Source organism: Aphidius gifuensis, linkage group LG1 (genome assembly GCF_014905175.1).
Source record: "Aphidius gifuensis isolate YNYX2018 linkage group LG1, ASM1490517v1, whole genome shotgun sequence".
NCBI lineage: Eukaryota > Metazoa > Arthropoda > Insecta > Hymenoptera > Braconidae > Aphidius > Aphidius gifuensis.
In genome coordinates, this window is record NC_057788.1 from 26,047,028 (window position 1) to 26,060,450 (window position 13,423).

General features: G+C 26.4%; 6 protein-coding genes across 7 annotated transcripts; 2 read left to right on the top strand and 4 right to left on the bottom strand.

Annotated features, from left to right (window-relative positions):
• Nucleotides 1-1,322: 1,322 nt before the first annotated feature.
• On the bottom strand, nt 1,323-5,505 carry LOC122857910 (phosphoglucomutase-2). Of its 2 annotated transcripts, none has more exons than XM_044160413.1 (8): nt 5,349-5,505; nt 4,926-5,038; nt 4,136-4,855; nt 3,881-4,068; nt 3,614-3,791; nt 3,204-3,533; nt 1,899-2,125; nt 1,323-1,697 (listed from the first exon to the last, which is right to left on the bottom strand). In XM_044160413.1, exons 2-8 carry the CDS (start codon nt 5,001-5,003, stop codon nt 1,595-1,597), a joined length of 1,824 nt encoding a protein of 607 aa, XP_044016348.1. In that variant the 5' UTR covers nt 5,004-5,038; nt 5,349-5,505; the 3' UTR covers nt 1,323-1,594. The 2 variants fall into 2 exon arrangements, with proteins under 2 accessions (XP_044016348.1, XP_044016359.1); XM_044160424.1 differs by lacking the exon at nt 5,349-5,505 and adding an exon at nt 5,244-5,321.
• Nucleotides 5,506-5,887: 382 nt separating this feature from the next.
• On the top strand, nt 5,888-7,737 carry LOC122857911 (protein AATF-like). The gene is made up of 2 exons (XM_044160440.1): nt 5,888-6,180; nt 6,259-7,737. The coding sequence occupies exons 1-2, from the start codon at nt 5,972-5,974 to the stop codon at nt 7,679-7,681; spliced, it is 1,632 nt and encodes a 543-aa protein (XP_044016375.1). The 5' UTR covers nt 5,888-5,971; the 3' UTR covers nt 7,682-7,737.
• Nucleotides 7,726-8,802, bottom strand: LOC122857916 (28S ribosomal protein S15, mitochondrial). Its single transcript, XM_044160453.1, has 3 exons — nt 8,482-8,802; nt 8,277-8,410; nt 7,726-8,210 (listed from the first exon to the last, which is right to left on the bottom strand). The coding sequence occupies exons 1-3, from the start codon at nt 8,709-8,711 to the stop codon at nt 7,768-7,770; spliced, it is 807 nt and encodes a 268-aa protein (XP_044016388.1). The 5' UTR covers nt 8,712-8,802; the 3' UTR covers nt 7,726-7,767.
• A 112-nt stretch (nt 8,803-8,914) lies between these two features.
• On the top strand, nt 8,915-10,774 carry LOC122857942 (tyrosine-protein phosphatase non-receptor type 14-like). Its single transcript, XM_044160512.1, has 4 exons — nt 8,915-9,560; nt 9,630-9,798; nt 9,880-10,329; nt 10,412-10,774. The coding sequence occupies exons 1-4, from the start codon at nt 9,211-9,213 to the stop codon at nt 10,733-10,735; spliced, it is 1,293 nt and encodes a 430-aa protein (XP_044016447.1). The 5' UTR covers nt 8,915-9,210; the 3' UTR covers nt 10,736-10,774.
• A 171-nt stretch (nt 10,775-10,945) lies between these two features.
• On the bottom strand, nt 10,946-12,325 carry LOC122857950 (all trans-polyprenyl-diphosphate synthase PDSS1-like). Its single transcript, XM_044160523.1, has one exon. The coding sequence runs from the start codon at nt 12,194-12,196 to the stop codon at nt 10,979-10,981; it is 1,218 nt and encodes a 405-aa protein (XP_044016458.1). The 5' UTR covers nt 12,197-12,325; the 3' UTR covers nt 10,946-10,978.
• Nucleotides 12,326-12,418: 93 nt separating this feature from the next.
• On the bottom strand, nt 12,419-13,390 carry LOC122857966 (uroporphyrinogen-III synthase-like). Its single transcript, XM_044160548.1, has 2 exons — nt 13,121-13,390; nt 12,419-13,046 (listed from the first exon to the last, which is right to left on the bottom strand). The coding sequence occupies exons 1-2, from the start codon at nt 13,299-13,301 to the stop codon at nt 12,469-12,471; spliced, it is 759 nt and encodes a 252-aa protein (XP_044016483.1). The 5' UTR covers nt 13,302-13,390; the 3' UTR covers nt 12,419-12,468.
• Between the last annotated feature and the right edge of the window lie 33 nt (nt 13,391-13,423).

The window sequence follows — 13,423 nt, forward strand, 5'->3', positions numbered from 1 at the left end:
TTTGAAATGGTCAAAAGGGGGTAGGGGGTGGATTTAAACTATTTTTATTTTTTGTTCATGATGAGTTAATATTATTTTTTTAAATTGTCTAGATCTAAGCCAGTTTAGAAAAAATGGGAATTTTTGAAATGGTCAAAAAGGTAGGTGATTCTAATTATTTTTTATTTTTAACTATGATATTGAGGTTGTCGTAATTTTATTGTCTAGATAAGTTTAAAAATGGGAATTTTTGAAATGGTCAGTAAGGTGATTTATTTACATGGTTGAGTTCGTAATTTTTTTATTAAATTAGATTAGTTTAGAAATGGAATTTAATGGGTAGTGGATTTTAATTGTTTCTATTTTTAATATCAGAAACTGACGCCCTCAAGCAAAAAGACAGAGACAAAAGAAATTCAAATTCGTAATTATCGCAATTAAAACAATTAAAATCCACTCTATTGACCATTTCAAAATTTCCATTTTTTTTCCTATACTAGCTTAGATTCTATAAATTTAATTAAAAAAATAACGAAACCTCAACTCTATATTAAAAAAATTAAAACAATTAAAATTCACCTACCTTTTGACCATTTAAAAATTTCCATTTTCTAAACTAGCTTAGATCCAGACAATTAATAAAAAAAAATTACGACCCAACCTCAATCTATCATAGTTAAAAAAATAAAAATAATTAGAATCCATACTTTTGACCATCTCAAAAATTCTTATTTTTTTTCCTAAACTAGCTTAGATCCTAGAAAATTTAATAAAAAAAAAATTATGACCCAAGCTCAACTTTATGATAGTTAAAAAAAATAAAAACAAATAAAATCCACCCCCTACCCTTTTTGACCATTTAAAAATTCCCATTTTTTTTCCTAAACTAGCTTAGATCCTAGAAAATTGAATTAAAAAAAAAATTACGACCCAAGCCCAACTCTATCATAGTTAAAAATTATTAGCTAAAACCCCTGAATTTGTTCCTTTAAATACGATGTAACTTATTCAGAGAGTTGTTTTTATATTTAGACTTTGGGGTATTTTTATACTTAATTAATAATTTCTAATTAATTTTATTAAATTTTATATCATTTTTAATTATTTATTTAAGTTGAGGCCTTGGAACCCGAATCATCCCTGGATCAGGAGATTCGAGACGCTAGCTTAGACGCCAATTTCAGCGCCATTTCTGAATTTTGATAGAAAAAAATCTTTTCGAGTATCAAGAACATAGAATGAGCAAAGAGGTATTCGATACTTTTAAAAATACAAATCAAAAAAATTCTGAAAAAAATTAGGCAAACAAAAAAATCGAGGAAGAAACAAAATTGAAGAAGTAATTTTCAAAGATTTTACTTATTATTGATCAGGAATATAGAATGCTAAAGAAGGTATTATTTAATTTTTCGAAAACTAATTCAACATTAAAATAAGTTTACCATACAAATAACAAAAGCGTGTTAAACACCATGCATAAATTTTTAATTCAAATTTATAAACTTCATTATTTAATATTTTATTTTACTCCCTAATTAATAATTAGTTGAACAAATAAAGATAAAAATAAGAACAAAAATTAAGAACAAAATGTAATGTTTAATTTGTGAATTAATTAAGTTGAGCGTGGAATAAGTCCATTCTTTTTTGGTTGTAAAAACTCTTCCACAATTGCCAGTACCATTTCTCCAAGCATTTTACGTAGAGCATCAACGTCCCTGAAAGAAAAAAATAATTTAAAAATTAATAACAACGATAAACATTAATATGATTTTTATCAGGTTTGTCAATGAAATGCAGCACATCAATGATATTGAAAAAAATAAATTTGTTTATTTAAAATGATTAGATTATACCAGATGAGATTGTCGAATGATAATTTAAAACTTTTAATAATTATAAATCAAAATAATACTCACTGAAGTTCGGGTGAAGCACACAATTCGTTGTAATATTTAATTTTTGGTTCTGTACCACTTGTTCTTAATGTTGTAACCAAGCCATTGTCGAATGTAAATGTTATCATTTGACTACTCTTTGATACTGGTAATACAGCTTTATTATCAATCTTAGTACTATCGTAACCAGTTGTTAAATCACGTACACTAGTTATTGCATATTTTCCTCCTGCAATACTTGATGGATACTGTAACAAAAAAATAAATTGAAGGATTAAAAAACAGCATTTACATGACATAATAATAATTATTATTTGTCATTGAATAAATAATATTTATAATAATAACAATTAATTATCTAATACCTATTCACTCATTATCATTAAATAAATAAAATTAATAATAATATAGAACAGATAAAATCAACATATGCATTGAGACTTACGTTAAATCGGATGTCTCTTCGAAAAATGGTGATAAAAAATATAATGATTTTATAACAGGAATTGCTAAAATAATGAATAATATTTGTGGCAACAGTGTCAATGAGGTCAAAAACATATCCGTTAGATTGTTAAATGAAATGGACATATTTTTTTTCATTATCACTACTATTTTTTTGAATAATAAAAATTATTAAATATATATTTTTATATTCCTGCTGTTATTATTAATAATTTACTGTTTCTAAATCTTATAAACACCATAAGTAACTAATAATTGAATTAAAAAATATATATGTATATTATATTTTTAAAATAAAAAACAGCAATAACAGTTTTTTTTGTTTTAAATTATTAAGTCAAGTCATTCACGTATTAATAAAACACTTTAAACAGAAAAACAATGATATGAAAAAAATAAAAATAATGACATTTTTTAATTGTACGACTCGGATAATTGTAATCCTTTTGATATTCAACGACAAATAATCATTATTCTTATCAGCGACAATACTTGTTTGGTAAAGAAAATAAAAAATAAAAAATACTGACAGTCCTATCGTGTTTACTATATCACTGAGTCGATATAAAATAAAAAACGCATCACCTTATTACGTTTATAAATTATTGTATATTTTTTTTTTCCTTATTTGTGCTAGCTCTTTCTACCAATATACCAGTATACCAGTTGGCCTTCAAGCCTCAGTACGATAAAACACAAACAAACACTCTCACTCATGACACATGCATCCTCTCTTTAATACTATCATTATAACAATTTATACTTGATAACACGTACTATCTATTTATATTATTATAATAACTAACAATTGTTATGTTTTTAAGGAAAAATAATAATAATATTGTCATAAAATCAACTTACTGTCTGTGGTTTTCCATCATAATTTCTTAATTTTTCAAATATATTTTTAATTGTTTCTTGATCATGACAAATCCAGTATGAATTATCAGTTATATGACGTCCATAAGTTTTATAAATTTCTTCTAATTTATCAATTAATGTCAAGCCCATTGTTTCAAGATAAGCTGCCATTTCAGCAACACATGCACCAGCACTTATGCCATCTTTATCAGGAACAGTTGAGCCACACATAAATCCAATAGCTTCTTCATATGCGAAAAGTGGAATTTTTCCTTTTTTTGTTAATTCTTCACATCTATTTCCAATCCATTTGAATCCAGTCAATGTTTCCTTCATTAAAATCATATATTAATTAGTAAAATAATGATAATATCAATTTATTTTATTTTATTTTAAATAAATCATATTACCTCAAATTGAAAACCTTCTTTTTTTGCCATTGTAGATAAAATTTTACTTGATACAGTTGATGCAAGCATAACGACATTTGATAAATCTTCATCTGGATTTCTTACTTGATAAGCATGTATCATCCACCAGCCAAGTAATGCTCCAAGTTCATTACCAGTTAAAACATGCCAATCACCTCTGTTTAATGATAATAATCAAATTGATAAAATAAAAAAATTTAGGTCATTAAAAATATTAAAAATAAAAATTATATAAAATAATCATACGTTCGTTTTTTAACAGCACAAGCTAAACGATCAGCATCAGGATCATTAGCCAAGATAATTGTTGATCCATTTTTATCAGCTGTTTTAAAACTCAAATCTAAAGCACTTTTACCCTCTTCAGGATTTGGAAATTTAACTGTTGGAAAATCAGGATCTGGATTTTTTTGTTCTTCAACAGCAATAAATGACTGAAATGAAATTATTAATTATATAATATTGTTTTTTTTTTTTTTAAATAAAATATATAAAATTTACCTTAAAACTTGCTGCATTTAATGATTCAACCATGTATAAATATCCAACACCATGCATTGCAGTGTAGGTAAATTTAATAATTGTATTTTTATTAACTTCTGGATAAATTGTATTATTTTTAATGATATTATAATAAGATATCATAACTTCATCAAGTGGATCTTTAAATAATGTACTACTATAAATTTTTGATGTATCCCAAGATGTTACCCATGGTTCTAAATTATTTAAAATTGATTTTTGAATTAATTTATCATGTGGTGGAATTATTTGTGCACCATTTTTTCCATAAACTTTATAGCCATTATCTTCTTTTGGATTATGTGATGCTGTTACCATAACACCAGCTGAACAATTGTATTTTAATATTCCATATGGTACAAATGGAGTTGGACATACTTGTGAATACATAAAAACTTTGACACCTTCATTTATAAATATTGCTGCTGTTAATTCAGCAAATCTTTTACTGTGATATCTTCCATCATATCCAATGACAATTCCAGTATCTTGTAAATCAATTACAGTTTCAAGAAGATACTTAAGTAGACCTTGACCTGTTTGAATAATTACCAAGTCATTCATTTGACTGTATCCTGGTCCCATTCGTCCTCTCAATCCAGCAGTACCAAATTCTAGTCTTTTCAAGAACAAATTTGACAGGGTCTTGATATCATTTGCTTCTGTAAGCGCGATAATTTCTCTTTCAGCTTCATTATCCTTTAATTAAAATCACCAAAATAATGTAAATTATGTAAATTAATTGTTGAATGAAAAATATTAAACTTACTTTATTCCAGTGTAAATATTCTTTTATTTTAGAATCTAGAAGACAATCTCCTGTACCAATTTGACTTGCTGGTGTCATTATCAAATGTCTTGATGGGAATGTTGTAATTTGTACTGAAATAATTACGAATAAAACTTTGTTAAATAAACCAAGTTATCAAAATTATTATGACCTTTGAATTGTGACCAATGATTTTTGACAAAAAATAAAAATAAACCGAGATATTAAGTAATAAAATCTTGGAGCATCAATGATGAGTTTAAAATAAAAAAAAATGATTTCTAATCTTAAATGACTTTTTTGACCCTGAGAACGAACCTGGGGGATCGTCAGATGATATATCAAATTTCAAGTCGGCTTCGTGTTACACACTTTAACTCACTGTCACGTCATAATAAAATAATGATAAATACAAATGCTCACCTGATTGTTTATTATCTTTATTCGACCAATAAAATTCTGGAAATACGAATGATGTTTTTAATGATTGCTCCACTAGTATCACACGTTGATGACAAAATTTGTTATTGTTATATTTTTTTGTATTATGTTTTGATTTTTTTCTTTTTTTTTTACAATAAACAAACAATAATAATTATGCGCATGCGTATATAATTAAATTAACACTATCATTACATTAATATTTTTTAAATAATTTCTATCTCATCATTATGTTAAAATGTATTAGAAATACTAAGATAAGTAAATTTGAAAATCTAAAATTAAAATTTTAGTTTGAATAATAAACAAATGTAGATAATGTACAGAGAGGAGAGAGAGAGAGAATAATCTTTGAAAAAAAAATAAAAATAATAATAATAGAATAGTTTTTCAAGTTGTCAAGAGATGTCAGCACCACAATATACTTGAAAGGAAAAATAAGAGAGTAGTTTCTCAAATTCTCAAGAGATGTCAACACCGCCTAAGATAAAAAAAAAAAAAAAAACTTAAAAGTATTGGTTATGGTTCGTGTATGATCTTGATACACGTGCATTGTTGTTGATTGATGTCTTAAATTTCAAACAATTTTATAAACAAATAAAAAAATGTTAAAGTTTAAAAAAAAACAGAGTTTAGCTGAATGTATCAATGATGTAATAACAGATGGAGCAAAAACATTTGATTCTGATGACGAGGATGAAGTAACAAAAGCTAAAGTTGTTGATCAACATTCAGAATCAGATTCTGATGATGTCCCAACTGGTACATCGTTCAGAAAACAGAATGTTCATCTTCTCGATGAAGTTGATGCCAGGTAAATTGGTTAATTTATTTTTATCTATTATTATAAATATGTTGCTATATAATTATATTGTAAATATTTTTGTCACAGATACCAAGGTAAAAAAGTGTCGAGAAAAGACATTTATGAAAATGAGTCTTATGATTCTGATGGTGATTTAGAAAGTGATAAAGATTCAGGTGATGCTATGGATGATTTGTGTGACACTGATTCTGATGATGGTAATAGTGATAGTCAACAAGAGGCTGATGATAACAGTGATGCTGAAGTAGATGATGATGATGATGATGATAATGATGAAGAAGAAGATGATAATGATAATGAAGAAGATAATGACAATGACAACGATAATGAATCTGAAATAAGTGATGATGAAGAATCAGACTTTGATGAGGACAATCCTCTTGGTAGAAATCGTGATGGTGAAAATAATTTTCCCAGTATGACACCAATAAATATAAATCAAGAAATTGAAAAAGGTAATTGTGTCAGAAATCAACTTAAAGCATGGGAAAATTTATTGGAAATGAGAATAAAACTTCAAAAATGTCTTTCAACAAGCAACAAAATGCCACAATATGATGTCTTTAAAGAATATCAAACAGATAAACAATTTATTGAAGCTGCAAAAGATACAAAAAAAAAATTATCCAATGCTTTAGAGGGTCTTTTAGAATTGCAAGAAAAATTATGGAAAAATAATCCAGAAACTAAAAATTTATTATCTAATAAACAAAATAATGATAAATCAAAAACAAATGAAGATGATTCAATGGACGAAGAAATTCCATCTGATACTGATGAAGAAATGGAACATGATGATAAAGATAAATCTGATAATGATGACGACAATGATGATGCTGATACAAAAGAACCAGCAAATAAAAAACGTAAAACATTGGATGAATTTGAAAAAATTCTTGAAAAAAGACACGCAGTTTATACACCATATAGAAATTCAGTTATTCAAAAATGGAATGACAAAACTCGTGTTGCAGCTGGTAATGCTAGCAAAGGTACAAGTCAAGCTGTTGTTAAACAAATTGAATTTTTATTAAGTAATAAACAAAAATTAATATCAAGAACACAATTAAAAAGATCAGAGTACAGTATTATTGGAAAAAAAGATCAAGTTGATGATGATGATGGAAGAAGAATTCAAGAATACGACACAGAAATATATGATGATGATGATTTTTATCATCAATTATTGAGAGAATTAATTGAGCATAAATCAGCTGATATCACAGATCCAATACAATTGGGAAAACAATGGGTTCAACTACAAAATATGAGAACTAAAATGAAAAGAAAAATTGATACACGTGCAACAAAAGGACGTAGAGTTAGATACAATGTTCATACAAAATTAGTTAATTTTATGGCACCAAATGCACTTGATGATACATGGTCTGATGTAGCTAAAACAGAACTTTATAATTCATTATTTGGAAAAATTAAAGTTGTTCAAAGAAATCAAAAAAAAAATGAACCAGATGTTGAAAATATTTAAATATAAAAAAAAAAAACATTTGTAAATATAAATAAAACTTGATGTGGAACAAAAAATTATTTTACTTTATTATTATTTTAACAAATTTATTGATATTGTGCAGCTATTTTTTTAGCTTCTTGAATTTCTTCTTCACTTACAGTTGGCTCAACACCACATGCAAGCTCTTCAGCTCTGATAAATTCAAGACGTTCAACTTTTGTCTTTGAAAATATCTTTTTTTGTTCAGCTAATTCAGCTTTGTATGCATTTATTTTATCTTCTCTTAATTTATCACAATGTTTACGTGTTAATTTTCTCATTGAATCTTTTCTAGTTACACGATAGTACTCAACTTGATTTGGCTTGTAAGTTAAATTTAATCTTTCCAATAACCATTCAAATCTTCGGTAATCCCATTTTCTTAATTTCGATAAGAATTTTTTTCTTTTATCAATTAATTCTTTTAAAAAAACAAATGTTACTTTATTTCTTGGATGTTTTTCCAGATATTTTTGAAGATACAATATTTCACTTGTCATAATAGCAACTGAAATTTTAAACATAAAATTATTATCAATTTATAATTAAAATCATTGTATTATTATTTATTTACTTTTAGCTTCCATTGATACATTATCGTTTTCATATCTCTTGACGAGGCTTCTTGTTTTTTCTCTATTTAGTATTGTAGTTTCTTTGATTGGCATAAATTCCAAAGAGAATAGCTTTTTAACAATTTCTGGTGCACTAAAAAAAATTAATTGAGATATTTGTTTATTGATTGAATTTATTTATTGTTTATTTATGTTTTTTCTTACTCTTTTAATTCTTGAGATTCAGCAAAATTAGCTGCAAGAACAGATTCATTTTCTACACGTTCTAATCCACCATCACCACTTTTTGATGGATCAGTACATGGAATTTTAGCTGGTTTTATCCATTTTATCTTTAAATCTGATTTAAAACCTCTTGTTATACAGCCATTATTTTTTGCCAAGTTATTTACAACAATTGACAATCGTGTAAAATTTCCCAAGAGAGCGTTCATGATTGTTTAATAATTATTATTAACAATTGTTTACATATAATAATAAATACACTACATACAAAAAAAAAGTTTATGCACTGTTGTTATGAAGGTTATATTTTTTTTTTTATTAATTTATGTCTCTCTCTTTCTTTTCTACTCTCTCTTTCTCTCCTGGTTCTGATATGACCTCTGATGGCAGACAGTTGAACAATAATTTCATTCCCTTTCCCCCTGCCTCAGTTAAAATCATCATCAAGAGCAAAAAAAGAGAAACATTCCTTCACGAATGTCAAAAAGCTTGTAGAGAAAAACAAACAGTTTACGTGTTAAATTTCATACAAAGTTTAAAATAACAAACATTTATTAATGTATTAAATAAATATTACAAAGAAAAAAATATTAAGTAATTTAATAATCAAAAATTTAATCTATTTTTGACAATGAAGATAGGTTGATTTATATTTTTACTCCAATATAATCATCATATTAATAATAACTATAAATAAAATATAAAAAGATGCCTTTCAAATTTCACTTGAAGAAGAGTCGTCAGTACAATGTTGTATCAAAAAATCAGTATGTTATTTGTGTTGAACTATTGGATCAAACATCAATTGAGTGTACATTGAGTGTTGAAAGTCTGGGTAAAGAATGTTTGGACAGTGTGATACAAAGACTTGGTCTTGATCAACCAGAATTTTTTGGTCTTCAATATGTTTGTCGACATGGTGAAAATATTGTTCGTTGGGTTGATTTTGAAAAACCATTAAAACGTCAATTGGAAAAAGAAGCTAAAAGTTTTCATCTTTATTTAAGAGTCATGTTTTACATCACTGATGTTCAACTTATTCATGAAGAAATGACAAGGTAATGATATTCATTTGAATTTGCATTTAATTATAATAATATTAATTACTCAATTTTTTTTTCTTCTAGGTATCATTATTATTTACAATTGAAGAGTGATGTACTTGAAGGTAAAACACAATGCAATGATAGACAAGCAGCTCGTTTAGCAGCATATTCAATGCAAGCTGAATTTGGTAATTTTGATCCTGTTAAACATACACTAGAGACTCTACAACAATACATCTTATTTCCAAAAGTAAACAAAACAAAAATAATAATAATCTAAATAAAATATATAAAATAAAAGCATTTATAATATAATTTTATTAACATCTAGGATGTCATTGAAATTGAGCCTGGATCAAAAAGTAATCTTCTTCATTCAGCAATATATCAGTATAGAACTTTACAAGGTGTTACACAAACTGCTGCTGAGGAACTTTACATTACTGTTGGTATGCAACTTGAGGGATATGGTTACGAGACATTTAATGCTAAAGACTATAGTGGTAATGAAGTTGTACTTGGTATTTCAATAAATGGTATTATGGTTGTATCATCAACTGAACAACCAACACAATTTTATACATGGACAGACATTCGTAATGTTACTCATGATAAAAAAAAATTTAAAATAAAGTGTTCGTCAGTTAATGATGAAACTAAACGATTTATTTTTGATGAATCAAAAAATGCCACGTACATGTGGAGGCTTTGTATTGCTCAGCATACATTTTACATGCAATTTCAAGATACAAGTCTTTGTGAAAGACTAACAACTTATTTTGTAAGTTTAAATTGAAGTTGATAGTTAAACAATTAAACAACAGTTTCTTCATTAATTAAATTTTTCTTATTAATATTTTTAGGACAGTGATACAAATGACTCGAGTGAACCAACAACATCAGTTAATCTTGAAAATAGAAATCAAGATTGCAATTGGACAAGTTGCAATGATTTATCATCATCACCATATCCACCAGCAACCACACTATCAGCAGCTGAAATGGAAAATTTACGAGCACTACTTCCATCATATAGACCAGCACCAGATTACGAAACAGCTGTACAAATGAAATACAATGAATGTATTAATGAAGAACCGCAGCCTTATTATGCAAATCAATCAACAATTGAAGATGCTGAATTAAATGGCCTTCTTGGTAATGCCACCAATCAAAATAGATATTAAAATAAATATTAAACAAAAAAAAAAAAATATTTTATAAATTGAGATAATTTAAAATCAATCTATACACCTATATTTTTAATTAATTAATTAATTGAATAAACAAATATATTTTATTTAAACATAAATACATTTATGTAATAAAAAACAAATTTATTATTTTTTTTTTCCTATTTTATTTGCTAATTGCAATAACAATATTTTTTTTTTTTTTTGATTAATTTAACTATACAAAAATTAATTTATCTATTTTTCACGATTAACAACAAGTTCACTTATGTCAATGAGTCCTTTTTGATATGGACTATCAACAAGACTACGTGCAAGTTTAATTGCTTCATCACAATGTTTTTGTGCAAGATATTTTGTTTGTTCAAGTCCTTGTGATTTATTAACAAGTTCAAATGCACGTTCAACATCACCAGGTTCTTGAAAACGACGCATAATCATTGGATCTAATTCTGGATATTGTTCACATGCAAAAAGTACTGGAGCTGTTGCTAAACCAAGTTTTAAATCAGCAGCTGTTGGTTTACCCATTTTATCAGATGACGAAACAAAATCAAGATGATCATCAATCAATTGAAATGCTAAACCAATATTTCTTCCATAATTATATGCAATATCAGCTAATTTTTCATCAGCACCACCAAGCATTGCAACTGATTTAGCACCATTTGCTATGAGACTTGCTGTTTTTCTATATGTTTTACTAAGATAATGTTTAAATCTTTCAGTTTCATTTTCTTTTGATCCAAGTTGCATTAATTCACCTTGTACTAAATCTGTGATAACCTTACTAAGTGTAAGTGTTACATCATCATTTTTTAAACGTGCTTTCATTATTGATGCAATTGCTAAAATAAAATTACCAGCCATTGTTACTTTTTTTTGACTCCATACAATATTTGCTGATGCTTTACCACGACGTGTATCTGATTGATCAATAACATCATCATGAATTAATGATGCACAATGTATCATTTCAACAATCATTGCAACTTGTCGTTGTGATGATAATAATTCATCTCTATTATTATGATGACAATTAATAGCACGTGACATTAATATAGTTATCATTGGACGAAATGCTTTTCCATGACCATCAAAATAATATGTTGATATTTGTTTTAGCTCTTCAACATTTGTATTATTTATTAATTCTTTTTTAATATCATCATAAAAACCTTTTAAATCATCACTCAAAAGATTATTCAAGTCTACATGTGTCTCTTGTTGTGATCCAGGTTGTTGTATTTGCATTGATCTTGTTTTTAGATTTATATTTTTATTATCAACTTGTGTTATTATATTTTTTTTATAATTATGTAAAAGACTAGTCATCTGATGATGACAACACTTTTGATAAAAACCTCTTCGTTGAAGTTCAACAACATGATCAGAATGTTGACATAATTTTTCAATTTGAGCACATAATCTACTTGATCTTCTTATACACGCCATAGCACCAAAACAATTTTAACTATTAATTTTTTAAAATGTTTTTTATGTTTTTTTTTTGTTTTTAGTTAGATCTAACCCTCACTCACCACCGACATGACACACTAATTGTACACATAAACCTCCCCCCAAAGTCCCCACCATTTTTTTTTTTTTTTTAACTCTATTTAAAGAACCTACTACTACTACTACTGCTACTACTACTATTATAATAATAATATAATAGTTAAAAGATAAAAAAACTAATGAAAATAAATGTTTTAAATTATTTTTTATTAATTTTGAATCGACTGTAATAGAGATTCAGGCTCTGGTTTTTCAGCAATTGCATGAATTTCAACTCCATATTGTTTTAATGTCTCACCAGTAACTTCACCAATTGCAACAAATTTCATATTTTTAATTAAATTATGTTTTTCAGCAATGTTCATAATAAATTTAACAATTGATGGACTAAAAAATATAAATATTTGTTCTGTATCATTGACAATATTTAACAAATCATTTTCTAATGTTTCTGATGGAAGTGTATTGTATGATATAATTTTATCAAATGCAATACCTTCATTTTCAAAAACTAATTGTATTGTATCACGTGCAATTGCACTACACGGATATAAAATTGGTTTATTATTATTTTTATGAATTTGAGTTATTAATTTAGCTAAATCATGAGCATTACCACAATGAGAACCAACACAATTTTCTAATTTAAGTAAATTTTTAGCTGTTGTTTCAGTTGATGGTCCAACACAATATGCTGGATGTTGTTTCCAAAAATTATGTATACTATCATTTTCTTTAATTGCTCGATGAACTGCTTCAACAGCTCTTGGACTAGTAAATACAAAACCTAGGAAAAAAAAAAATAAATATAAATGTCAAAAAAAAATGATATGATTATTGATTGAAAAAGCTAACAAGTACCAGAATATGCATCAGTCTTTTGTAAACAATTATTAAGTTTATCAGTATTTACAAATAAAAATGATAATGAAGATAATATTTTACAATTAAATCCAGCAGCTGTAAATATTTGTGTATATTTTTCAAGGCTAATGGTTTTACCACTTAAACCTTTACAAAATACAACGTCTTTACAACACATTGTTATTGTTTTGACAACTCAAATAAACAACTAAAACGTAACCTGAAACCTTTAAAATAACAGCTGATCATCATAATCATTTTTTTTTTCTTTACACATTTATTATTTATTGGTAAAATGAG

Bases quoted from the DNA above. Each gene is read 5' to 3' on its own strand.
- LOC122857910 (XM_044160413.1), bottom strand. From the start codon at position 5,003: ATGACACCAGCAAGTCAAATTGGTACAGGAGATTGTCTTCTAGATTCT. The intron at 3,792-3,880 runs GTATGATTATTT...ATCATTAAACAG, and splicing joins TGTGCTGTTAAAAAACGAAC to AGGTGATTGGCATGTTTTAA. The intron at 3,534-3,613 runs GTAATATGATTT...ATTTTAATGAAG, and splicing joins AAGAAGGTTTTCAATTTGAG to GAAACATTGACTGGATTCAA.
- LOC122857911 (XM_044160440.1), top strand. From the start codon at position 5,972: ATGTTAAAGTTTAAAAAAAAACAGAGTTTAGCTGAATGTATCAATGAT. The intron at 6,181-6,258 runs GTAAATTGGTTA...TTTTTGTCACAG, and splicing joins CTCGATGAAGTTGATGCCAG to ATACCAAGGTAAAAAAGTGT.
- LOC122857916 (XM_044160453.1), bottom strand. From the start codon at position 8,711: ATGAACGCTCTCTTGGGAAATTTTACACGATTGTCAATTGTTGTAAAT. The intron at 8,411-8,481 runs GTAAGAAAAAAC...AATTTTTTTTAG, and splicing joins GAATCTCAAGAATTAAAAGA to TGCACCAGAAATTGTTAAAA. The intron at 8,211-8,276 runs GTAAATAAATAA...TTAAAATTTCAG, and splicing joins TGTATCAATGGAAGCTAAAA to TTGCTATTATGACAAGTGAA.
- LOC122857942 (XM_044160512.1), top strand. From the start codon at position 9,211: ATGCCTTTCAAATTTCACTTGAAGAAGAGTCGTCAGTACAATGTTGTA. The intron at 9,561-9,629 runs GTAATGATATTC...TTTTTCTTCTAG, and splicing joins ATTCATGAAGAAATGACAAG to GTATCATTATTATTTACAAT. The intron at 9,799-9,879 runs GTAAACAAAACA...ATTAACATCTAG, and splicing joins AATACATCTTATTTCCAAAA to GATGTCATTGAAATTGAGCC.
- LOC122857950 (XM_044160523.1), bottom strand. From the start codon at position 12,196: ATGGCGTGTATAAGAAGATCAAGTAGATTATGTGCTCAAATTGAAAAA.
- LOC122857966 (XM_044160548.1), bottom strand. From the start codon at position 13,301: ATGTGTTGTAAAGACGTTGTATTTTGTAAAGGTTTAAGTGGTAAAACC. The intron at 13,047-13,120 runs GTACTTGTTAGC...TTTTTTTCCTAG, and splicing joins AAAGACTGATGCATATTCTG to GTTTTGTATTTACTAGTCCA.